This window comes from Vanellus vanellus, assembly GCF_965231255.1.
Source record: "Vanellus vanellus genome assembly, chromosome: 5".
Taxonomy (NCBI): domain Eukaryota; kingdom Metazoa; phylum Chordata; class Aves; order Charadriiformes; family Charadriidae; genus Vanellus; species Vanellus vanellus.
This window is the reverse complement of record NC_138910.1, coordinates 60,474,273-60,501,778: the sequence shown is the minus strand read 5'-3', so window position 1 is coordinate 60,501,778 and position 27,506 is coordinate 60,474,273. Positions and strand designations below refer to the sequence as shown.

General features: G+C 36.0%; 1 protein-coding gene across 1 annotated transcript in view; it reads right to left on the bottom strand.

The window, feature by feature from the left end:
• Nucleotides 1–27,506, bottom strand: part of CDC14A (cell division cycle 14A) — a gene marked incomplete at its 3' end in the record, with an annotated part of 54,092 nt that overhangs the window by 12,668 nt on the left and 13,918 nt on the right. The window contains exons 4-9 of the mRNA XM_082484106.1: nt 21,607–21,678; nt 21,361–21,453; nt 15,607–15,686; nt 6,345–6,411; nt 4,099–4,161; nt 954–1,041 (exon numbers count right to left, since the gene is read on the bottom strand). Of these exons, the coding sequence (XP_082340232.1) occupies nt 954–1,041; nt 4,099–4,161; nt 6,345–6,411; nt 15,607–15,686; nt 21,361–21,453; nt 21,607–21,678 (463 nt within the window). The remainder of the gene's footprint in view (nt 1–953; nt 1,042–4,098; nt 4,162–6,344; nt 6,412–15,606; nt 15,687–21,360; nt 21,454–21,606; nt 21,679–27,506) is intronic.

Here is a 27,506-nt window from a genome sequence, read left to right as displayed (position 1 = left end):
ACAACACATGGGTCATTTCCACGAGTCATATATGCACAACATAAAGAGAAAAAAGTAGCTTTGTAATGTATACTTATACTCAACTGGGTGAGGCTTATGTGTAGCCTCAGAACTGGATTTTAAGCATTAGCATTAATTTAGTAATTTTCAGTTATATACATGTTAAAAATAAAACACAGGTTTTCTAAAATCCACGGAACAATTTAAGTAATTTTTTAAAAAATCTGCAAGAAGGGACTGCAACAGTGATTGGGGAAGAAACCCAAACCAACCTAAATATTTCCTCCCTGACTTTTGTTTAAATCTTCAGTGAACACTATGCAATTAGCAGCATTCCAGTCATGAGAGAAACATGAGAAGTCAAAAAAAAAAACAAAAACCAAACTAAAACCCATGCTCCCATAAAAAAGTGACATGGCATATAGAATAAGGTGAAATTCAGCAAAAATCTGATTGTAGTTTTTAAATGACTGATTTTCCTTTTAGCTGGACCAAAGCTCTACTTTCCCTCCCTCAGTCAAGTTTCCCTTTTTTCATTCCATTAGAATCACACAGGTTCTTCCCATTATCCCAAGAATCTTCAGTAGTAAAGGCAAGCTTCTTTTTAAAGTCTTTCCTGGCCTTTGTTACAAAACTCTTAATACAGTCTCCTTTGCTTTACACAACTCACCTTTAATTCTGCATACTTATTGTATCAGGTTCAGACCTGAATTTCTCAGGCACTTTGTCACTGAAAGTTACTGACTGTTAGAAGAATTAGAATTCTTCTAGCAAAGAATTCCAAACCCTTTGGAACTAAGTTCTATGATCGTATATAAAATGTTCACTGTATGATTACTCCTGAAGATGATAAATAATCTATAAATTTCTATTTTCCTCTGCTCATTTGCCATGACTATTTAACATGCTGGAAAAAATAAGATCATAAAATAGCATTAAAATATACACCATACCATTTTCAAGTTTGCTTTTTGGGTGTGGTCCACTAAATGCCAAAAATTTTCCTGGAACAATCCAGTTGAAATCACCATTTTCCACTCGCTATAATAATTTCAGAAGAGAAAGAGAAAAGCATTTTATATCTGTACATACAAGGTTAAAAAAATTACTCAAGGTTTTATTTTACTTTTTACTATGTTCTTGCTGCATTAAAATGAAACACTTCAAATGAAATTAGCTAGCTTACCTATATGGGACAAACTAAATAACCATAAGGTGCTTCTCAAAAATCTCTTAATAAAATGAAACACAAAAAGTTTTGCCCAAGTTTTCCAATAAAACCAGAAAGATCCTATATCTCAAATATTTCTCCCTTAGAGGGTTCTGTGCTTTAAAGATACCTAGTTACAAAAACACTGACAAACACCAAAATTCTTGTATGTTTTAATCAAAGAATATGGAAAAACGCTTCCCTGTAAGGCACTGGCTAAAAAAACTAATTTACATAGAACAAATTAAAAACCTATTAGCCTTCAAAAACAATTATCCTTTCCCTGTAGAAACTGAAATTTACATATTGGCATAAACTCTGATGAGCCAGTAATCACAGAAGCAAAGCATAAATCAGATAAAAAGACTAAATTAAAAAACCCTCAAACTTCCAAACTGTGACGTTTTGCATTTCTTGCTCACTTTTAAATGAAAACTTCAAAATGGCTCTGCAAATTTTGTCAGTGCCAAAACTGGAAGCTTCTTTGGAAATACATAGCTAAAGTTCAAAACCGCCTTTTATTTTTTAATTGAAGAGTGCTCATTCTTCATTTGGCAATGCAGTTATTCTCATAATGACTTTTAAGGACATGGCACTCGGTTCAACTGCATTATTAAGCTTGTGCTTTTAGCTCTCAGCAAATCAAAACATCCTAATGAGTGAAAGATTCTGATAATAGACATTACTGTAATCAATTCACCAACTGTTTGCTTAGCTAAGCCCATTAGCCTTGCTCCAAATGTCCTCACACAGTGAAAACTCCTGTAAGTTAACAAGGTTGCATAAGGATTAGTGAAACCATCTTACTGCCAAGTCAGGACCCCTGGCCCCCCCGAATTTCTACCACAGATTGCAATCTCAACATTGTAGCACCTCTACCCCCTTTAAGAAAGAAGGTCTGTTCAATAAAAGTGTTTACTGTTTTTTTTTTTTACCAGTTTTATTTGTGAATGAAGTAGTTCTTTGCAGTTACATGGGTTATTGTGAATAATTTAAATTTTAACCAATTTGGACTACAGATACGTATGCTACATGCAAACAACATTACTATTTAAAAAAAGAGAACTTGAGTATTTTACAATCTACTAGTCCAACAAAAGGGGAATTAGCTGCCTTGATAATGTAGTCAGATGAAAGAACTATAAACATGAAATAGAATTTCCTTTAGCCTGCTCCCTTTAAGTCTTATGCAACTTCTCTCCACATAACTACACATTTGAAGACTTAACAAAGCAAAAACTTGGAACATATCAAGTTTTAGAAATATAGCACAGGACAGGTCTAAACATACAAAGCTGACCACAATGCGTAAAATAATAGAAGACGTACCACAAAATGGACAAAAAAATTAAAGATGATTCCAAGTTCTTGCTTCTTAAACTCAGACAGTGAGCAGCATACTTTAAACATCATTCACACATACATACTTTTCACAAACTAAAATAATGTTAAGCATTAAACAAGATAATGGAATAGCTTCAGACAATTATTTTAATACTTTTTTCAGGCTGAAAATCTGTCTTTGACATCATTATGGAATCTTCAAGTATACAGAAATCCTCCTAAAAATGCTTTTAACTTTTGTCAATACCTACATGTTACAACATGCCTATTGCAGCCAGCATCTACTGTATAGATTTGTGTTGTAAATTAAGTTTTTCAACTGTTTATTCCTCCCCTGACTTCACCCTCTTTCTTGAACATTTATGAAGCATTTCCTATAGCTGCATGTATTTCAGATATGTACTGTCACCCATATCTTCTTGCTTGTAAAACAGTTGTTTATAAAGTGTTACAAAGATTTAAGAAAAGCAATTATCCCTAAAACTTGTTTGAAATTAGAAATATTCAACTTAAGATAATAAATTTTAAAATGGACATTTTCAGACTAAGCAAATTTATTCTCATTATTCCCACTTTTTCTGAAAATTGCAATAGAGGGGCTGGGGGGAAGAATACTGGCTACAATAAAGTAACACAACTCTAAGAGAGTTTAATATGTATTCAAATGTCTAGTACACCTCTAGTTTAGATATCTTTCTCCTTAACTAATGCAACTGCAGAACTTTAGGAAGTTCCAAAGACAAGGTCCAATACATGATTGCCACTGACTTCAGTAAAAATCCTTTCCCTTCTTTTGAGTGTGGGAAGTCATAGACAAAGATCACGCAACTCTTCTGGACCAGATGGATACACACCTTCTGTGCCTGCGATTTCCTCTGTACACAGCTCAGTTCACAGGTGCAGCACAGGCATATTTTAAAGGGTCTCTCCAGTAATATAGCTTGAGATAACTGTCTACTACTAGCAGATAAAGGTGTGTATGTTACAGAACAAAGTCCTAGAAGCATCTAGAGTCATTCAGAGTATCTATTCTTAAGTTGTAAGAAGGCTGGCAGAACAATGAATGACATCTGTTAGCTTTCATTAGGGAAATATCTTGGATGCACTTTCATTACTGGAAACCCTGTATAATGCATCCTTACTAAAAAAAGCTCAAAACATGCTTAATCTATATGGCTATAAAAATTTATCATGTATTTGGTGCTAATAGCATCTCAAGAAGCTGCTCAACAGATTCTGTGGGTCAGATGAGAGACCTTGGCTCGTATCCTGGGGGAAGGCTGGGAAAGCATGAAAGAGGTCCCAGAAGCCAGAAAGGCTACGAGAAAACAGTAGACTTATGTGATGCACTAAAATTGCAAGGATATTCATTCTGCACGTTTTCCACCTACAGACAGGTTTGTATGTACATACCTTACATATGAACACTGGGTTTTACTTGAATTCAAATGTGTTTCCAGTATGTTTGAAGTCATGCGACACTGTATATTCTAACTTATTTTAGGTAAAGCAAACACATTCAACTCATTATTAAATGTACAAACCTCATAGTGTTCATATTCATCCACATCAAATGTCTTAAAGTCAAAAAATCCATGCTGCAAGGCCTAAAAGGCAACAAGGTGTCAGTTTATTCTGAAATATGATATTTAAACTCATTTTATAACACTGTTTTTGAGAATCAAAACTAAATCACTAAATGTGCTTTTGGCTTATTGAAGCCTCTATGTTAAGACAACATTACATTTTGCACAACACAGACAACAAAAACTCCAACAATGTCACTAAAGCATGTCAGGCTCATTATTTCCCATTCAAAGACATTACGATGGGACATAAGGTTGTTGCATATCACTTAAATCATAAAACTGATTCTCCGCACCCCACTATGTATGTTTTTTTCTGTAAGGCAGATGACAAATTAAAAAGCAATTCCCTTTTTGTCAATTTCTATGTTGAATAAATTTTCATGCAGTTGGACATATCAAAATACAGAACGTTAAGATTTTATTGATTTTCTATACTTAATATGATACTCTGACTTGATCTCCATAATACCCAGGGAAAATGGCATATACACAATACAGTACTATGTATAACCTGTATTTTATGATTTAATACACATTCTACTGATAGAATGAAGTTCACTAGACTACATTAGACAGTATTTATTACAGGAATGAAAGAAGTCAAGTTTTGTATTTGATTACTGTACTATTATTAAATATGCCAATTTTGTACTAAAGACTTGTGTATAACACTATATTAAAAACAAATCTATGAAGAAAGAATTCGTAGGTCAAATTTGTTCCAGGAATAGGTGGAAGACAGTTCTGCAGCATGTCTTTATACTGAATCTACTGCATTCTGAGAAGTATAGATATTATACAACATTCTGGGATTAAGGTGTGATAAAAAAATAAACCATAGATCTAGGATTTAAAAAACAATAATCGTCAGTCTGCCATTACTTGCTACATATAGAGCACCTTTTTTAAGACAAAACAAAAATAGCTTTGTTGTAGACAACAGAGGCTCAATGATTTGGTCTGTGATGAAACCTAAGATACCGAGACGTTTGTCTGAACAGCTGATTTTGAAAAATTTATTTTATTTAAGCATGACTGGCTGGCTGCGCTCCAGAATTTGTAGGGCCCCCGATTTAAATATATATGATATATGAGCACACAAACATCAAATTTACCCAGTTAGTCTAAGATTTTATTTCAGATTAAGGCGTATGGTTTTTACTCAAAGTATTTTTACCTCTGTAGGTCAACTGGACAAAAATTCAGTAATAAGTTTTATGGGAACAAAGGAGGAAAAACTGATACTCAAAGTCCTTTTTGACATGTTTGTTGCAGATAAATTACAGTGACTGCACCGACTGCTTCACAGAGCTTCAGGATCTGTAGAATGCCACACAAATTAGAGTCTTGGTGTTAACTGACAGCTCCTTTCCCACCCCCACAGAACTAAAAATATTAAGCTTGCTCTCTCTTTTTTCAATTTTTAAAAAACATTTGTTTTGCCATACTTTTAAGAATTACAAATAATCTACAAAGTGTCTGTGCAGAACTGTTCATATAGCTTGCTCCGTTCATCAAGATCACCAGGAAATGTTGAACAAAATTTAATCTTTGCTTATATAGTATGAAGTATATCCTATAACACAAGGTTGCCAATTAAGATGCAATGTAACATTTAAAAAAAAAAAAAAAATAGAGCTTAATATTCCCCAAGACTGTTGAAAGTGACACATCAAAACACTAGTAACATACATTAGTTTTCATTCTTTTTAAAAAATTCTGAACAGACTAGTGTCAAACACTGAATCAAGTGTTTTGGCGGAAAGTTGCAGCCAAGTACACGCAAAAAAACCTGCTCAGATTAAATCACAGTATACCAAGGTGTCTATCTCACTTGACTTTATCAACCTTGTTACTCCCTTTTACCAATGGTTATAAATGATCTATTAGCAGATCTAGTGCACGGCCTTGCACTGTTGAGTTAAGAACTGCCCCCAGTGAGACCTGGTGCGTCTGCACATTCAGATTCATAAGGTGACGTTCAGCAAGATGTCAAAGGCCAGGCCAGCCAGGTAGAAGTGTAACCATCTTCCATTGTCACTACTCAAACGCAGTCCTCAGTACCTCAGACTTCATGACAGCATACTACTCATTCACACATTTTGCTTTGAAACCAGATTTTCTAATGTATTTTAACAGTATTTGCCTTCATGTTTTAAAAGACAATTTAAATCTGTTTCGCTAAGGAAAAGTGTTATTACCTTATTTATTCCCTGTAAACAGTCCAAGATCGTAAGATTGTACGTGCAGTTCCCAAATGAAGCATCCCTATAGATTTAATGCAAATGAATTTAATATACATGGAATTACCTCAAGAACCTAGGGAAAGGCAGCACACAACAGAGTATATTCTAGTAATTGAATCCCCTGTGAGAAATCTGAATTAAAGTTCAAAGAAGACATCTTTTTAGAAGCTTGCTCATGCTAAAGCACTCCCCTACCAAAGATGTAGCTCAGTGTAAGTGCAGTCAGATACTGCAAATAATTTTATAAAGGGCATGTAGATAGATGATGTAAAATATGCACTTAAAATAATTTATGCTGTCCTGAAACAGGAAGCTTTGCATCCTCTCTCAATGGTGTAAGTATAGTAGCAAATAAAGCAAAACTTGCTTTAACCATTATTCAAGTCTTAATTGAGTTACACTCTTTAACAAGGAAAGGCAAATAGACTACTAGTGTGGATTTCATTTACAGGCTCTCATTCTGATGCCTTGTTACAGATGTGATTAAAAAATATCCACATATAATTAAATTTAAAATTATTTGACCTCAGTTCTGCCACTCTGAAAAAAACAATTTTTCTTTAAAAGATGACAGGATACCCCAAGGCAAAACACGTTCAAGTAGTAAGAGACACCAACGTAAAAATAAATAACACCACCAAAAAAATAACACCAACAAATGTATTTTGGAAAAAAGAAAAAGTACTTTGAAAAGTCTGCTTCAGACCAGTTTGCATTTTAACAAAATTCTGCCTGGGCAAATTATCACCTAATTACTCATTAAAGAAATCTTTTATAGTTTTGCTCTAAGCTACCTTATCCAGAATGCTAAGAACTGCAATTTGTCAGAATAGCAAAATTTTAGGTTTCAGCCAGATACATCTTTAATCTAGAATTGATTCAAAGTTTCAATCTTTCAATGAAAACTTTCCTTTTTTGATAGTCTACTTGCCATAAGTAGATGGAAATGTGTTATATTGATACGCTCCTTCAATCCCAAGTACTTTAAGAGTATAATATCCTCACCTGTTCTTTAAGAGCAGAATAAGTATGGCAGTTTTGAGCAACGAGTGTTCATAGAAAATGTTTTTAAGGAAACTAAAAGCTATAATTTTGGTAGTGTCGTATTACAGGAAGGCTACTCTAGAAAAGCTTTCAAGTTATTAGATTATTAAAAAATACTTAGGCACAATGTTTTAGAATGGGAATTTTAAAGTGTGAATAAATCTTCAACATCAAAATCCAACAAAATCCATAAAGTATTTTTTATTACATTAGATAAGTAGAACATACCAAACCTGTAAAAGATAAACTTTACAGACAATCCATTTTTGACAGGGGGGAAAGGTTGGATAACAGGCGCTTTTAGCACAAAAGCATTTTAGCAAACAAAAAGGTCTTCTGAGCAAAAAATCTGAAGGCCCCAATGGGAATACATAGCAGAAAATCTTTAAAAGCTGTAACAGTTTTCCGAATGGGCTGATGGAAACAACAAAACCTAGAACAACGCAAACCACAAAATTAAATATTTAGGGAAATATGAATGGAAAATATGATTGTACCAGACATGTTCTATATTACGTGTTATTTTGCTATAACAAGAATATAATTTTTATTTTATCTATATGGATATAACTACTTCTTCAACTGATAAGGCATCTTATAATGCAGCACATAAAAACAATGCTGGGGAAACAAGCCACATAATCTCTAATCCATTAGTAAGCAGTGCTATGAGAGTGAAAGAAGAAGGGAGAGGAGAGAGGGAGGGAGGACATTGAACTTGACCTAGATGTACAAGATAAGCCTATCACAATTCCAAGTGTACAGTATTCTTAGCTACAGTTCCCATGGACAGCTATTACCAGTGGAATGAACATGGACGCTGGCAGCTAACATCTATTGCCTATATCATCTGTGCCTCAAATGTCTCATTTCTGTTGCTGTGCACCTAACCATTAAAGTAGGTGTACTCTGACTGGAGAAAACAGTTCTGCTGAGACTTGCCATCCACACACAGTGAAATAATAGAAAGACTGAAAACCAGGAAAATTCCAAATAGGCAAAGTTCTGGAATGAACAAATTAAAAGCTGTTTAAACCTAATCCCAAATTCCAAGAAACTCAAAGAATAGCAATATTCTGATTTTTTTGGGGGTTTTTTTTGGGTTTTTTTTGGTTTCTTTTAAGAAACACAACACACTGCAGTAACACCTGCACACACCCTCATCTATCTTTTGTGGCAGAATATGATAATGTAATGAAACAATAACAAACACTAGATATGAATGACAGTACAGCATGGTAGTGAAATAACACCTGGAAGCAACGGTTTAGTATTACCTCATGCTTCAAGGGAAAGCATGATGTTTGATGAACCATGGCAAATACTGAGTGTATTATATCAGACCTTGCCATAATCTCTCTCCTCCTCTCCCTTTGACCCTCAAGTATCTTCTGGTAAGAAAACAAGCAAATTATAAAAGTTCCTTCAATTGTAATTTGGAAAACAAGAAAGTGGAACAATATCTATGCAATTTTTTCCTTTAAGCTACAGCCATTTTTATTTTAGCACTCCCAATTCTTTTCAGGGTAAATCCAGGTATATATACGTATTTCCTTTTCTAGTTTCCAGATGTACAACCACCTGATTAGAATCAATTCCCGATGCAAACCTATTTCTGCAACTTCACTGTTTCATGGTCCAGAATTTTAAGCTATGGCATCCACAGGTACTAAATTTTAGGTGTAAGAACAAAGAAATTAATCTGGCAGAAGTTTTATATATAATCCATGAGGACTCTGTATGCTGGAACCATTGATATAGCAGAGAGATATCTGAAGTACAAGTAAGACAAGTGCTTGTGGAATCAGGATTAGGAGATGAAACCCAAGTTACTAGTTTCAGAACACACAGCAAGCAACAAAATGCAGTTTACAGAGCTCTTGATATTTAAAACAATATAAAAAACTAGTTTATTCATGAAGCAAAGTCACTGTGTACTTATGAAGTGACATTTTTTATATTCGATCTTATCAAATAGATGATTTCATATTATTCCAGAAGTGTTAGTATTCCTTCAGAGTTTAGTCAAAGAGCATTTTGCAGAAGTATTAGAGAGGACAGATGCTTAATGCCAGTCTTACTGCCAACTACATGTCTAGAAAGACCTTGAAATACTCAAAAGGCAAAGAGTAACAGTTCATCGTGACCCGGTTTCCTGAATGTTTTAAATAAATTACTAAAGTATCTTTTTGTTTAGAGAGAGATGTCTAAGTTATTTTAGGTCACTAATTATTTTGATTCTTTCTTTGTTAAAAGCAAAACCAAACCAAATATCCCTTCCAGTCACCTAGAGGACTGCCTCCAGGCTGAGTCTGAGTTATCAAGTTCTTTTTCTAGCCTGGAGAAATCAGTCAGAAGTCATGTCAAATCATTAGGCAGCTTTGTAAGTTTTTGTTTGTTTTTTTTTTAAATTATCTTATCTTCTGAATCCTCCTGAATAAATGCATTTTCTGGAGAAAACTAAATATTTAAAAACTAATGCAGATCGGCTAGTTTAATTTCACAATTCTTTGTGTCAAGCCATCTTCCTTCCTACTGATGTATAAATTTCCAGACCATGGATAAAAATATTGGATACTGTCAGAAGTAGTACTAACACGTGCAAAAATCCTGTTAGAAATGCAGCTATTCTCATACCACATTGACTTGAGAAGTCAATTTTATAGCACTTGATTCACCAGCATGCATTTTCTTTATACCAATGACAGATATATTTCAAAGTTTTAGAGCAATAATTAATAATATTCATTTTAGCTTGCATAAAATGCAATCAATTATGAATGGGCCGCACTTTGTACCACAGTAAAGCCAAATACAAACACTAACATTTATGAGGAAAGGCACTGTAAAGAAAAAGATACCTTTACTAACCTTGATTAATTTTACAGTAAATTAAAATTAATTCCAGACATTCTTCCTATTTAAACTTATTCTTCTTTGTCCACTCTACACAGTCAGCATCCTATCCTACAGAAAACTAATGCATGTGCTTACGTTTAAGACAGCAGTAATTTTTAATTTACTGGGACTACTTACAGAATCACAGAATTTTCAGAGTTGGAAGGGACCTCTAGAGATCATCTAGTCCAACTCCCCTGCTAAAGCAGGATTGCCTAGAGCACATTACTCAGGACTGCATCCAGGCGGGTCTTGAAAATCTCCAGAGAAGGGGACTCCACAACCTCCCTGGGCAGCCTGTTCCAGTGCTCTGTCACCCTCACCGTAAAGAAGTTTTTCCGTGTATTTGAACGGAACTTCCTATGTTCTAACTTGTGCCCATTACCCCTCGTCCTGTCACTTGGAACCAGTGAAAAGAGCCTGGCTTCATCCTCCTTCAACCCACCCTTTAGATACTTGTACACCAAGTTACGAGCATACAAAAACATTTATATGTTTTTACTGGTGGAAACCAAGCTATTTGGATTTCAAGTGTTATACCTTTTTGTTCAACTCGGAAGTCTGTGTTTAAAAAAAGCACAGCAGAGAAAGGAAGATCCCATTTCATATCAGAATAATCGAACAGACTACATACAGACATCTCCTGCACAGTTTTACAGTGTGGGTGCTCTGATTTCTGCTGCTGATCACATTTCACTACAGTATTCTCCCAGTCTTTTATGGTGAAATGCATAACCACCCTGACTTTCAAACACTGTTTTACCAACTATTATCTGATAGTACTCCATTTGCTTTCAAAATAAGAAAAATGTGAATATTTCTATGAGATACAAATGTAGTATGAATCTGAGCCAGCATTACAGAGCTGCAGATCCCACATCTGATTTCACAGTTATTGTAGCTGACCTCAATACTGCATAACGGTTTCCCTTTCACCAAACCTCTAAACACTGTCAATAGCAAAACAGTTTGTTTCCCAAGCACTTGCCAATAACCAAAACCCAAAAGCTACAAACTACAATCTAGCTCTGAAATTCATGTTATATCTAGAGACTGAGCACAGTAATACTAATTATTTTTTTCTCTTTAATATAAAGTCAATAGAGAGTAGTTTGAGGTAAAATCTAAATCAGTTTCACAATAGGAAAATGGTATTTATGATGATTTAAAATGGAGTTAACACCATTTTGTTAAACAGAAGTGAGAAGATACAGTACAAGATCTTCAAGAGACTAGAGCATCACCAAGCAACAGTGAATCAGCCAAAAATAACGTGAAAGTGTCTCAAAGACAGTAGTGCCCTATAGTCCTGCTTTGTCTTTAGTTTTTCTATTATAAAAACAAAACAAAAAATTTTCCACATATCTTGTACGACAGTTATTTTGGTTTCCTTCCACCCCTGAACAATATTTGCTGAAGCTGTCTTTAAATGAAATACCAGCTGAAGATGTAAGCCGATTAAGGTTTTTTTGAGGTCACTGAGCTAGCTGAAAGTAGATCAGTTTCCCAGTGTTCACTTCATGTAAACATACCTCAGTACTCTATAAAGAATCTGACAATCCTGCAGCTTCTCCCTATTGAAAGCTATTTTTTTTCTAAATAGAAGACACTTCAGATACCAAATTAACAAACCTGTTAAACAGTCTAGCTGTAACACTTAACTGATTGTTGCTCACTAATAAACTCTTGCACTTCAAACTATTCAAATGGAGACGACTTAAACTACAGAAGTTACATAATATCTATGTTTCAGGCTCAAAGAATAAATGCAAGTCAATAAGCACTGAATACCAATGATTATTACCTCAGATTATTTCCTTCCTAGACCTTAGAATAGGAGGGAAGAGGTATGACATTTAGGTTGTGTTTTTCATTGTAGGTAAGAGTAATTTCAGTCCTTTTCAAGAGACTAAGGATGTGGAAGGAGTGCAAACTTTCTCATAGCACCAACCTGCTTCTTCACAGTATAGCTTGATGCTAAGCAGATACACTACCTAAGGCAGTGCTACTGCTTTTGGCACAGGTTCATTTGCCTGAGCCTCTGCATCATGCTATATTTTGTATCAGAGACGTCTCCAATGTCTTAGAATGGGCAGGGGGAGAAAATCACAAAGGCCTTGCAAAACCAGGGAAAGAGGAATAAATTATTTATTCCCCATTCCCAGCTAATCTAGATTGTCCCACTGCAGGCCCTCATCAGATATACTTGCCCTTCTCTCAGCCTCAGTAATTCTTAAGCTCCTTAAGTATCTATTCCAGCCTCTTCCTATTAATTCAACTCCCAAATACCCCCTCTCTATCAGACTACCCATTTTTTACATAGCCTCCTATCTTGTCAGGATCCTTCAGTTTATTTCCTCACTCCTCTTTGTCTCACCTCCCACACAGCTAGATTACACAGCTGTCTTTCCCAGCAGGACAAACTATACAGCAGGTAACAGAATCTGCTTAGGCTCTAACCCAGTGCAAGACCTGACACAGTCCAAAGCAGCTGCAAATGAAACTTAAGTGAAGTGCTCTCCAGCCCTACGCCATATAAAAAAAAACACTCAAGAAATCAAGATGTTAAATTCTTCTAGCAAAATCTTGTAACGCTATACTCCTTCAAGAAACAGCAAGGCTTTCCTCAAGAAGATTGCCTCCCTCCCATCCTCTAAAATAGCCAAGGCTTTGCGTTAAAAAACAAACAAACAAACAAACAAAAAAAAACACGCAACAAAACCAACCAACCAAGAACCCACCAAAACTCAACCACACCACAGAAAACCCACCACAAAAGCCCACAAGCTCCCAAAAATGCTTTAGTTTTAGCCAATCATTTATCCCCAACAATCCAGCACTTGAAACACACAAAGACTGCAGAGTAGTTACGTTTCAAAAGACTGCCTACTCTATACATTTGTTGCCCTCTTCTCTCGAAGCTGACAAACAGAATGAAGTAATTATACTTTTGTAATCATTGTGACAACCCAAACTGCAAAAACTGTGCAGTCCCTTTGCTGGACATTGCCTCCTTCAATATTTTCAGTTAGCATTCTCTCCCTCAGGAAACATGAAATGCTCTTTGTATATAATATAAAGCCATCTTCAGAAAATCTTGCTGTTTCTTGTATTTTTTGACCCCTCCTTTGCTGATCCCAGAGTAGATAACTATTTTATTTTGGAATAGAATTTTATGAATTCAGACTCAAAAGGATTTGCTTTGAATAATTATTTAACTTAAAAGGAAATTGTTTCATGTCATTAAATTTGTTACTGTGGTTCTTATCAGCCTCACAAGAAATCATAGAGCCAATTACTTTCACTACACCCTACCAGTCAAGCAAAAATAGTATTTTCTATTATTATTACTATCATCATTATTATAAGGAACTAATTGGAAGGCAAAAGTCTGTAGCCTTTAGTTTGAGCAAGTAGGGTCGTATGAGACTGTTCTGCAAACACACTATTCTTCCCAAGTTTTCTGTCTTACAACTTTGGATCTGACAACTAAGGTCCTTCACTTTGTCAGAACCTCTTTTCTACACACCTTAATCTTTACTTTGGCTGGGGAGAAAGGAACATAAAGACATAGCAATTTACTATAATTCCAAACTATTTTTTTTTAATTGGTGAACAAGATACAGCTATTCTCAGGTAACACACATCCTCCACTAAGAGAGTTTTGCTTTTTAAGCAAGTTTTGGATAAACTAAGCTTAAGATTCTGAAAAACTTAAGTCACTTCAGAATTAAAAGCTCCTATATGTAAGAAATATTCCTGCCAAAGTTGAACCACTGAGAATTTGATATGAAAGGGAGAATTTTATTTTTTTTTTTAGACTCCACTAAAATGCTGCATAGTAATCCCCAGAAGGAAGTGAAATATTGCAGGGAAATATTTCACTTGTTGCTTGCCCAAAGTGATAAGGAGACAGAAGAATGCACTGACACTCTTTCTGTGCTCAGAATAATAGAGTTTGCTTCAAAGATCTTCCTGTAGCAATTTTTCAATAGCTGAACCTTCTGTAAACAGAAAGAACCAACGTAATTATTCCAAACTGGGAGAAGATCAGGAACCAAAGAATTTAAAAGGTGCAGAAAACTATACATTATTCTTTAACTTAGATCATCACACCTGTATCTTATGCGGAATTTGGAGATGTTAAACAACACTGACATGTTTACAATAACTGATTTTTTAATGCATTGTGCCAATTATCTTTTATAATTAGCTGAAAAAAATATGGGTATCAACAGCTCAGTAAACTATTGGGCTTTGGTGAGCTATTGATGATCAGGTGAATGTATAAACTCTCCACCCATAAAAGCTATCACTACTTTGATACCATTTTTAAAATATGTTTGATGGTTTAAGATCTCAAAGTCAAACTGGTCTTCACATACAAATCTACCATCCCAACAGTTCATACTGTGTCTGGCTCCTGTATAAACTGTGAGGAGAGAGACAATCTGATCTTCCTTTGCTGAGTGGCTGTAGAATCAGATGAATTTGATACAGTCAAGGTAGGTAGGTCTACATTTACAAATGCATGGGCTGATAGTGAACACTACTTGTAAAACACTGACTCCTCTAAAAAAGAGGACATTGATCTTCTTGAAGTTGCCTTTGATTGCCAGTGTTTCCATGAGAATAGTGTAAGGTATTTACATTCACAAAGTCCAAGTGCATTTCATGGTCCACGGAAAAAAAATCTGGAAGTGTCTTTATTAGATAGGCATGATAGCTAAAACTCCTCAGATTCAAGTTTCAATATGGCCTTAATACAGAGAATAAAGACAGATTAATAGAAATTATCTATGAGTCATTGAAAACAGAAAGGCAAAGCAATCTAGTAACTGGAACATTAGTACTTGTTCTGTAAAATAGAGAAAATATAACAGCATAAACCCCCTTTCGTTTCAGAGCTGGTTAGGTACCAGGTAATTTAAAAGATCTGAACGACTTCCAAATAGTAAAGCATAATACATCTGAAAGAAAAGTTTTAATTGCTACATCACAAACATGCTAAGAGCTATTTTCTAACCTTGACAGTTTGCAAGACTGGGAGTGCTACTTAAAACTTAAATCAATTGAAATGGCTTTATTATTCCAACACAGAGCAAGTAATTCCACCAGATGTAAAAAATACTTTTTCTGGAGATCCATGTTGTATCCGTTTTGATACAACATCTATATCAGACATGAAACCCTTTTCTGGGAAAGCAATCTGAAAAATTTATATTTAGCAAATTCCAAAACACAAAAGTTAGGTCCATTTCTCATGTTCACATACCTAAATGGAAGATATGGTGGATTAGATCCAGACATAAGCGTTCTGTAAGCTTCTTCTGGTGTTTTCTTCAAGTATATTACCTACAAGGGATGTGGAAGAAGAAAAAAAAAAAAAAAAAAAGCCCTGAGCCTGAGAAGTCATTAACCACATGTACACTTCCCCCATACCACTAAACTCTTAAAAAATGCATACAGTACTCCTTTATGACTGAATCCTGTGACATTTATAGGTCAGAAAAGACATACCTACACAAAGTAAGAGATTCAGAAACCAACAGAAACAGATTTCTGTGTCATTCCCCCCTTTAAAAAAAAAAAAAATCACATATTGCTGCAACTGAGAGACTTTGACAGACTCAACATTGTACTAAAATGAAAAATTGGCACCTATGCTAAGAGTTCTCTGTCCAGCTTCAAATGAGTCAAAATACTATCACAGCAGCTGACAAAGGAAACATTTCTCCACCACAGCTCAACAGAAGATTTTCCAAGACAAATATTTTTTGATTCCTAACTGTCAGTATCAAACTACTAATTAACAAAAATATCCAATTCAACAAGCTGAACTTGTTACTATGAGACCAACATATAGTTAATGTAACACACTAAACCAAGGCTCTTTCTGTTATCGCTGAACACTTATCAGCTCGGCTTACTTGCTTAAGAAATTAAAATACAAACACATCTTGTTGCATTTCAATTCCTATTTGTACAGTAAAACTGGCCCTAAAAAAAAAATTAACTCTGAATACATATTAAGCAAGTGCATTATTTAAAAAAAAAATTTAAATCCAGTTTGCAGTGGCATATTCCACATGCACAAACATGTTCTGTAAACAAAGCCACACAACTTCCCTCCAACTCACCTTACAACCAACACCTACATGGCTACTTTTTAGCTCTACGCACATTTAGCTGTTGGATATAAGTATTCTAATAATTATTTTCTTACGAAGACATAGGCTAGATCCTCATCTAAAAACTTTATTCAACTTTTGACCTTGAACACATTAGAATATAGTCGTGGCCACTCCCAGAATATTTGCCATTTGCTTTATATCTGGAGTCATATCTCGAGTAAGATTCTTAGTATTCTGTAAGATGTCAACATGATAGGTAGATTTTCTTGCATTTCTTCCTCAAACATGGGCAAGCCAGGCACAAAGGACAAGATAAGGATAAAACAACAAAACCAAAAGAAGACTCAAGTAAAACAGTTTGAAAAACTCTTTGCCATGATGCAACAAAAAGGGAGATCATCTCTGTTTTTCAATTACCACCAATTTTACTGCTTTGAACAACTGGTCTAATTTTTAGACCAAAACCCTTTACACAAACTGATTTGCCTTCAAAAGATAAATCCCCTGACACATAGCTGTATTTCGGTCTCAGCCTCCAATGTTGCTGCTCCACTCATCATGGTCACACTGATAGCATGGATCAGTATAATCAGTACCCAAGAAGAGGAACAAACCCCACTTATCTTCAAATGTTAAATCTCTATACTGTGGCAATGTCAATATTGCTTTTTCATTTAGCAAGTGCCCAAGTTACATGTTTCTCAAAATTAATGTCCCTCTATTTGCCCGAACGTCCATATTCCCCCCTCCTTAACCTCTGAAAGCAAATGTTTCCTGACACTTTCCACTACCAAAACAGACCACAATTTTTATATGAAACCCATTCCATTTATTCTGTGTTATCAGAACAATTGTTTCTAACTGAATTATTTCTAACTCTTTTTTGTTGGGACAAAACCAGTAATTACTAATACTGAAATGGATTCAGAGATTTATTTAATGGATATATGTATTTACTTAATTTTAAAAGTGGAGGGGCCCATTTCTTTTTATTTTTAACCTGAAACAGTCTGTCTACAGCAATGATTGCTAACTAATGGCACCAACTTCATGCTTTCAACCCCTGTAGCATGGCAATGCTATTCTGTTTTCACAGTCATTTGTAAAAGATTCTTTTAGTCTGTGAAAGTCTCTTTTATAGTCCCCCCTCATAGCAAATTTAAGAGCAATGCATCCTGTGCAATAGATTTTGGTGGGGGGTGTATTTCAGAGAAAAATACTGATTTTATTCAGGTCAATTAATGTCAATTATCACATAAATTAGCTTACAGTTAAAGCCTAAATTCCTACTTATAGTCAAAAGGCCCTTAGAGGGTAGTTCAAAGGACTTTAGGGAAAGGTGAGTTTCCATCTTACACAGCAAGGAGTCACAAATCTGAAGTAGGGGCAAATTTGAAAAATATGAATGTTTTCCCAATGCTGCAGTTTTTATTTCACAGAAGTTATGGTACTTCAAAGCTATGTCTGCTCAAAGACATGTATACATGATATTTTGAACCAAACACTGTGCCTGTCCACAAAGCTCATAAAAGCTCACAATAAAGAGACCAGGATGAAAATAAGAAAAAGATATTAACACGAAAGAAAGGAGGAGAGGGAAAGAAGCACTCACCAGTGAGTGAAAACAAAAGTATCACAGATGTCAAGAATAACACAATAACTGAAGGAAGAAGGATAATGAAATAGAGAAGGAAACACTACTGTAGTGTGTTTAGTACTTAAAAAGTAGTTGTTATCCATTAAGAAAAACCCAGGAGACTGTTTTCTGACTCATCTTTATAAATGAAAACTCAGCAACTGAAACTTAGCTTCATTTTTTAATCCAGTATGATGAGTCTTCAGAGTGCTTTCATTCTACAATATACACCAAAAAAAAAAACCCAAACCAAAACCCACCACAAACAGCCTTTAGCGAATAGTTTCTATAAATTCAACCTGTATCTAAGAAATAGTGTAAGAGCCTCAAAAAAAAAAAGTCACTTTCCAGATAGTAACTCTTCTATTACAAGAGTTGTTATACAAGGGACAAGGTTCTCCCTTTCCCCACTGTCACTATTCTAACTCATAACATGTGGTACTGCTACCTGTAAAACACAGTCAACAGATGTTGAAAATTTTCAACTATTTTTTTCTCTGACATTTCCATTCTTATGTTCTTAACTTCCTGTGGTTGAAAGATAAAGCTCTCCACAGTTGGGATGCTATGCAGGCACAAGACATGTAGCAATACTGGCCCCATACACACTGCCAAGAAAATTCATATCATATGTCCTAAAAAGCTAACAGAACAAAAAGGGAATTAGTATTTTGCAAGTCCACTTTAACACGTGTCCACAATATTTCAAATACAGTTTGGATTCATCTTGTTCCCACCCGCACATGCCATTTTTGAATTAGAAGTATGTGGAAGCGATCCACTCTAGAGCTGCTAAGTCCTCAGAAGAATTGCGTGAAGCCAATCTAAGGAAATCTGAAGAAAGCCGTAGCTTGAAACAGCAAAGAAGCTGTACAGGCTGCAGTAACTGAAAAGACTTTCTACTTGCTGACCCTCCAAGGGAGGGATCATGGATTTGCAGTAGTGTGATATGCTTAGATTACAAGAGAATAAACTCTTCAAACTTCAGGTAGGGCTGAGAAGTCTAATCTGCATTTTTAAATTAGGGAAAAACACTCCTGCAAGCAAATGACTGAACATGCTGTAGTAGTTTGCTATTACTCAGTCATTTGCTGTAATAATTACAAACTTAAGAACTCAACAGCTTTTCTCCCTTATTGGCATTACAGAAGTCTAATAAAAGCGATTACTACCAAAATAAACACTTAAAGTAATTGTGAGAAAGAAATATGACCAGCCCATCTGCTATCTACAAGGAAAAGGAAAGAGAGCTCACTGGATCTCTTTTCTGAGTTTGTCACAGTATGAAAGCATTATGTTTCAGCAGGACTGCTCATAAGTCAGATTTTGGTCCACTAATCAATTTTTGATCTTTGAAGAACTGCAAGAGATAACTACTACTTGTCTGCTATAAGGGTAAAATTAAAGCTCTCGGTTTACCAGCAGGAGCAAGTGTCATACATATATGTTCTCTCTTCCCCCTGCCCCTTGAAGTACAAATCAGTCACTGGTACAGACACATATTCATCCCGCTCTTCTCCCCCAGTGAATTCAAACCTTACTAGATAACAGAGTACACAACCAGGTAGGGGTTCCTTGGTTTCCAACCAGAAAAGAAACATAACAAATAGTGTAAGAATATGGAAAGAGGCACCCAGCCCCCAATTCATCCAGGTGTTATCAGACAGGACAAAACACACTCTCCTTCACAATTTCTCCAAGAATGAATTCTTCGGTGACAAGTGGGAGTTCATGTAATCACTTCAGTATATTTCAGTTAAACCTACTCCCTTCTAACCCCTCTTTGCCCCTAGAAACTACTAGGGACAAATTGAGTCAAACCAGGCTACTTTAGTTTTGGTATGCATGAAAGTACTTGTAATACTATTTAAAAAAAATTTTTAAAGGCTTTTTTTTTTTTAATTAACTGTTGTGGAAGACTACATAAAAAACCCTAACAACTAAAATAAGTCTGCAAACAGATGAAGGGAAAAGCAAAGCAATACTAGCTTTAAAATATTCTTTGTGGCATCTGGTAAGACTTTGCAAAACCTAGTAGCACCCCGTTTCTGACATCAGCGTAACAGTCTGTGTTGTAGTCTTGGCCATTTAGAACAAACCCTAAATTTCTCTGTAAGATCATAGTCTGTGTGCTCTTCTTTTCTTGAGAGACTTTAAATATTTTTTTTCTTCTTAATCTGAATTTTATGACAGAAGTAATCTTTGCAGAATTCCTAAGAGCATGGACAATAATTTAGCAACTGGACATGACTAACCCAAATGTATTGAAAGTCCATTGTAAAACCAAAATTTAGAAAACATCTTCCTGAGATGCAATTTACAAACAGGCAAACTATTGCCAATAAAGTTCTAAGACTTAACTTTCACCTAAACTTATGACTCTTATTGAAATATTTTAATAGCTATATAGGGTATTTCATTTCAACTTCTCTAAGAAGCTGTTTAATGGAACAATCCAAATTGCATAATCACCACTGGAAACCCACTCCTAGAACCTGATCCACTGTTTTCCACGTTTCATTTTACACTTAATATTTTAACACCAGGACAAATAAAACAAGCCTTCTCAATTAACTTTCACACATTGATAATGTGAAAGATTTTTAAAATTTGAACTTATCCCCAATTTTTTTCCATGTTTAAATTTACATAGATCTTCTTTCTCAAGAGCATTTACACACTATCCCCATACTTGCAGTAAAACATTTTGTTTAATTACAAGAATCTGCAACCTAAATTCTTTCAACATTATCATCTGCATTTACTGAGCTTTGCTTTTGGCATAACCTCAGACCTGAAAGAAATATACCAGCTTTCACACAGTATAAAGCCTGACTTTGTAACTGAGACTTCCAGAACTCAGCTGACCATGTGGATGTCAGCTGGGGACCAGCAGCTTCTTAGCTTCAATACTTTATCAGTGTCTTTATTGCAAAGACTGAGTTTTCTACAAGCGTGCTCCAATTCTGGACAGTAGAGCCGGAAGGTGAAATTGAAGTTTGAGCTACACTGCTAAGACAGACACATGAGTGGCTGTGCAAGTGTCAGCTTGGGACTGTCAAAACTTAGGTGACATCATAACAAATTAGGCTTGTGTAATTAAGACAGCTCTGTGTATTGCATATTATCTGTAATATTAAAAGAATTAAATGAAAATCTGCCTACGTCCCTAAAGGGCCATCCCTTGAGATGCTATTTTACACACAGCAAATATCTCTTAAGGAAGGTTAGAAGTGTCCATACGATTAATAATACTTACAGCATATGCACCTATTAAAAATGCCGCATTTGCTCGTTTCCGCTGGTCAAAACTGGTGTAGTACACTATCTTCTTTCTTGATAGACTGAAATACTGTTAAAAAAAACCCAACAGACAGCATATTTACTGAGTGAATAATACACTTTAAAAAGTCACTTTTCCAAAACTGAAAAGTCAGAAAAAATTCTTAGAGATTCTTAAAATGAAAGGAGAAAAAATTACTGATACCATGAACAATCTTCTTACGTTATAGATAAGAGCACAGGGAAACAGCTGCTGTATCAGGGCAGATCTCTTACTTTGCTGTGTGAAAATATCCTATAAAATGCAGTTGAACCAGTATGTTCAACATAAGTTACTGGAAATTTTTTTCCAAGTTTAAATATTTGAACAATAGCTTATGAACACTGGTGAAAGACATTGAAATTTTCACACTCAAACACCCTCCTATGTGTTAAATCTCTTTAGCACATAATTCTGTGGAGAAGATGAGAAAAACTGAAGCAATCAATCTTACAGGCATTTTGTAAGTTAAACACCACTCTTCCATCTATACTACCTAAAAATGGGGTGACAGACATCTTTAAAAAGCTTCAACAGCAAAAATTTAATAAAAAAAAAAAAAAGATTGCAGAAGTGAAAAGCCTGAAAAAAGGCTAGGCAGAAAAAAAACTACAAACATTTGCAATTCTTCTTTCTTTAGGAAGAAAAGAAGCCTCTGTCAGAATCCTGCAGACAAAACTCCCATTGAAAACAAGACCAACAAGCACCAGAAAAGAATAACGACAAACTGCAGCAAAACTATTTAAAGCCAGAGAGAGATAAAATTGTAACTTAAAATTGGCAAGTTGGACAGTTTATTGCATTATATTTTTTTAGCTTCATAAATTGCTACACTATATTCTGCAAAGCTATCGCTCATGTTTTTCCCCAACAGATTTCTACAGCACTGCTACAGTTTTGAGGAATTCATGAACAGACATACTGGATTCTGCTTCTAAATTTGAAGTGCATTTCTATTTTTAAAAATTGCAGATTTTATAAACTGCCTTTATACCAGTACTGCTGTTATCCAATTTCAGATTTTTAACTCCAATTTGACAATTTTAATTTACTTTACTACTTTTGTCACTGATGACACTTGGAAGTGTGAGAAAAGGTAACTGCTGCAGAATTGTGTTTAATTTATTTAAGTAGTGCCAACTGTATTTCACTTCCACAAATCTGTGAACATTGACTCTCATCTTAAAACTTGTTGCAAGTTTTAGCTTTAACCACAGAATCAAATTTTGCAAAAAAATCCACATAGCCCATAAACTCAGGAGAAAACAAATGTGTGCATCACAGCGTGCATCTTACTCCCACCCCCCTCAGAAATAGCACCTTATAATAGCAATTCTAACTGTACATTCTGGCCTGGTCTTATTACCCACAACTTCCATAGGCAGAAGGAGTGAGAGTTAATGCAACTTAGTATATCTAAACAGAACTGTAATAACTGAGATAGCTGGTTGATGTTGATTGGAAGTGACTGTATCTTGAGACCAACAGCATTATCTCCCTCAGTGCATATGCAAACATACAAAGCACAAGTAGTTATTTAATTAGTGAAGCATTCAATTATTATTAAAATTTGACAAAATTCATCCCAGTATTTCAAGATGCCTCCTTTCTTCCCCCTCCTCAATTTTTTAATTTTAGTGTTCTCTAACTGCAGTTCCACCCATGATGTGTAGGTGGGATACGATTACAGTAGTTATGCAACAGTGACAGAACTTCAATTATAACTTGTTGACTACTACTTATTTTAAAGCAAAGTTCTTTGCAACAGTTTACAGTTCACCTGAAATACTATTTTAAACTGCAAAAAGCACATTCTGCTAGCTAGCCAGAAGTTCTAAGTAGTAAGACCATATTTCTTGTTTTGTTTTACAGAATGGATTTTTTTAATCATACAGGTGTATGATTAAATCATTCCAATTTTGAGATGCTTTTGTACCTAAGTAGCCAAAAACTGACAGCTCACCTTAAAAGTTCCCAGAACATTTAAATGAAAGCAATTTATCAATTTCATTGCTTCATTTTCAAAACATAAGGGTTTAATCCTTATAAGCCATATTGCTATATGAAATATTTAAAACTTTAGTCAGGATTCAAAAAAATTTAACACAAAATTGAAAACAGACATTAATTAATGGCTTACAGCATAGCAGCCAAAGGAAAACTGTGTCAAGATTCTACTTTTCAGAAGCCTATAAAATAAACCACTGTTTTTATTTGCATGTGAGTTACAGAAAGTCAAGTTTTACAGAGTTTGCTGCAGTGTCAATGCAATGCCTCTGTTAACACTAACACACAAATTCTCAACTCAATGCACTTTCAATATTAATACTAAGCTCTATGATCTACATAAAAAGAAATACTGATTTTCTGACCACATTTAATAAGCTAAGTTTCCTCCTTTGCCTAGGTTCAATGATAATAAGTGTTAAAGGCGGTTCTTTAAGGTGGCTGTTTTTACAGCTCCACCTGAATGTATTAGGGCTTTAGTTCCCTTAGATACTGCACAACGCAGAAGAACAAAAGATGTTTCAACAAGGAATTTTTCAATACAGCTTGGCTACACAATACCTATATTTAGAGATAATATAGTAACATAGTTGCAAATAATTTTTTTTTCTAAAACAAAACACAGCACTATGAAGTACTAAAAGTATGCTTTTAACAGTTTTACACACTGTTAGAAGACAAAATGTAACAACATGACAGAACAGTATCTGTCAAGATATATCCCAGAGGAATACACTCAAGGACAATCTTTTGAACTAAAAGCAGAGGTTACATGAAAAGTGTGGCAGGTTTTGTTTAAGGTGATAACACTAATGCATTGAGTGTATGAGAGGGTTCCAGAATACATTATTTTCACTGTGAGATTACTTTTTTTTTTCCTTTTAATAATAATTAGTTCTTGTTTCTTAAAGACCTCAAGAGAGACTTACTTGCACAGAAACTTATGACAGGCTTTGAAGGTGCCATTGTGGACAATTACTAGATTGATATCTGTTTAGAATCACCAGATTATTTGACAGCATTTTGTTTAATAGATATGGTTTAATATGCTTGCACTGTTCAAGCAAGAAATTACTGCAATGTGTTTAATAAGCCTGGACACTATTTTTTATATATACACACATGTATATGTATGCAATATATACATATAAATAGTAGAGAATAGTAGAGAATACAAGGCTGGCAAACTGTTCATAGAAAATGATGTATTAAAACATGTACACGCAACCTGCCTCAAAAACTAAGCTGTCCTAAAGGAGATGCTTGCAATTACTATAGTTCCATGTGTATGTTCAGCAGTTTATTTATATTAAAACAAAAACAAAACCAACCCCTCTGTGATTCAGCAGCTACAGTCAGCATACAAGAAATGTTAACCCCATAGTTCTTAAGCCTGGCAGAACCTTCCCTCTCTTGCCTTTGATCTTCCATACTTGCATCATTTATCTTAGCAACACTCCCTCTCTGATTACCCCTGCCTCTGAATTTATTGAGATTGCATAAGTCTGTACAGGCATAAAACGCAGCAGCTTTTTTAGGCAGTTTTTATGAAATCAGATTTATTTAAACAGAAGAAAAAATATTTCTTTCATAAATGAATCACAGTTGCTTAGTCAAGCAATTTTTCCTCAAACAGAATTCAAAGAACAAGTAAGAAGATAGCATTGACAGGCATTTCTTTCTGTTGACTTGGCTAGTCAAGCTCATCTCCATAGCAATCAGCAATCAAAACATTACAAACATAACAAGGTCAGAAAGGTTTTCCTGTAAAGCATATCCAGGACTTTAGTTCCAACTTTCTCAGCAAATGGATATCTGAATAAATTCTTCAGCTCTTCAGAACAGAGCTATTTACTGTTTTTAAAATCAGTCAGCATAAAGTTACAATAGTTTACTTTAAAACGTTGCTCTGCCACTAGCACATTTCAAACTGGTACCCTTCTCCTTCCTCATCTGTACCCCAAGAACGGAGAAGGGAAAGCAGAAAACTGTCTCCATGTCCAATTCCTCTCCCAAAACACAAATAGATACAGCTGAAAGACTTGGAGAAGTTTGCAGGGTTTGTTTGGTTTAATGGATCTTATACTCTCATTTCTCCTGTTCCTATTCATAGAAGTTTTAAACTTAATAAAAGTCTAAGTCTTAAAATCCTTTTGAGACACCATATCCACACAAAAGCTACCATGTCAAGGACAACAAAAAAAGTTTCTATAAATATATTTGCAATAAAAAGAGGACCAAGGATAATATCTGTCCTCTAGTAGATGGGGCTGGTAACGTAGTAACCAAGGATGAGGAAAAGGCTGAGGTACTTAATGCCACCTTTGCCTCAGTCTTCAGCAGTAGGACCAGTTGTTCCTTGAGTTCCCTGACCCCTGAGCTAGAATACAGGAATGGGGAGCAGAATGAAGCCCCTGTAATCCAAAGGGAAATGGTGAGGGACCTGCTTCAGCACCTGGAGGTGCACAAATCTATGGGGCCGGATGGGATCCATCCAAGGGTACTGAAGGAGCTGGCGGAAGTGCTCACCAGGCCACTGTGCATCATTTATGAACAGTCCTGGATAACCGGGGAGGTCCCAGCTGACTGGAGGTTGGCAAATGTGACACCCATCCATAAGAAGGGCCGGAAGGAGGATCCAGGGAACTACAGGCCAGTCAGTCTGACATCGGTGCCTGGGAAGGTCATGGAGCAGATCATCCTCAGTGCCATCACACGGCACATGCAAGAGAACAGGGTGATCAGGCCCAGTCAGCATGGGTTTGTGAAAGGCAGGTCATGCCTGTCAAACCTGATCTCCTTCTATGACAAGGTGACCCACTTGGTGGACAAGGGAAAAGCTGTGGATGTTATCTACCTGGATTTTTGCAAGGCTTTTGACACCGTTTCCCATAGCATTCTCCTGGAGAAACTGGCTGCTCATGGCCTGGACAGGTACACTCTTCGCTGGGTAAAAAACTGGCTGGATGGCCGTGCCCAGAGAGCGGTGGTAAATGGAGTTAAATCCAGTTGGTGTCTGGTCACAAGTGGTGTCCCCCAGGGATCGGTGCTGGGGCCGGTTCTCTTTAATATCTTTATCAATGATCTGGATGAGGGGATCGAATGCACCCTCAGTAAGTTCGCAGACCACACTAAACTAGGCGGGCGTGTTGATCTGCTTGAGGGTAGAATGGGTCTGCAGAGGGATCTGGACAGATGGGCTGAGGCCAATGGTATGAGGTTCAACAAGGCCAAGTGTCAGGTCCTGCACTTGGGTCACAACAACCCCATGCAGCGCTACAGACTGGGGGCGGAGCGGCTCAAAAGCTGCCTGGCAGAAAAGGACCTGGGGGTGTTGGTGGACAGCCGGCTGAGCATGAGCCAGCAGTGTGCCCAGGCAGCCAAGAAGGCCAACACCATCCTGGCCTGCATCAGGAATAGTGTGGTGAGCCGGACGAGGGAAGTAATCATCCCCCTGTACTCGGCACTGGTGAGGCCTCACCTCGAGTACTGTGTTCAGTTTTGGGCCCCTCACGACAAGAAGGACATTGAGGTGTTGGAGCATGTCCAGAGAAGGGCTACAAAGCTGGTGAAGGGTCTGGAGGACAAACCTTATGAGGAACGACTGAGGGATCTGGGGTTGTTTAGCCTGGAGAAGAGGAGGCTGAGGGGAGACCTTATCACCCTCTACAACTACCTGAAAGGAGGTTTTAGAGAGATGGGAGCTGACCTCTTCTCCCTGGTGACAAGTGATAGGACAAGAAGAAACGGGTTCAAGTTATGTCAGGGCAGGTTTAGATTGGATATTAGGAAGCATTTTTTCACTGAAAGGGTTATTAAACATTGGAATAAGCTGCCCAGAGAGGTGGTGGATTCACCATCCCTGGAGGTGTTTAAGAAAAGGGTAGATGAGGTGCTTAGGGACATGGTTTAGAAGTGGTGGTGTTTTTATCAGGGTAGGTTAATGGTTGGACTTGATGATCTTAAAGGTCCCTTCCAACCTCACTAATTCTATGATTCTATGTTTTGTGAATTTTTTTTTTTTTTAAATGTGCCACACTTTTAAAGACTTTTTTCTTAAGAAAAGCACATGAAGT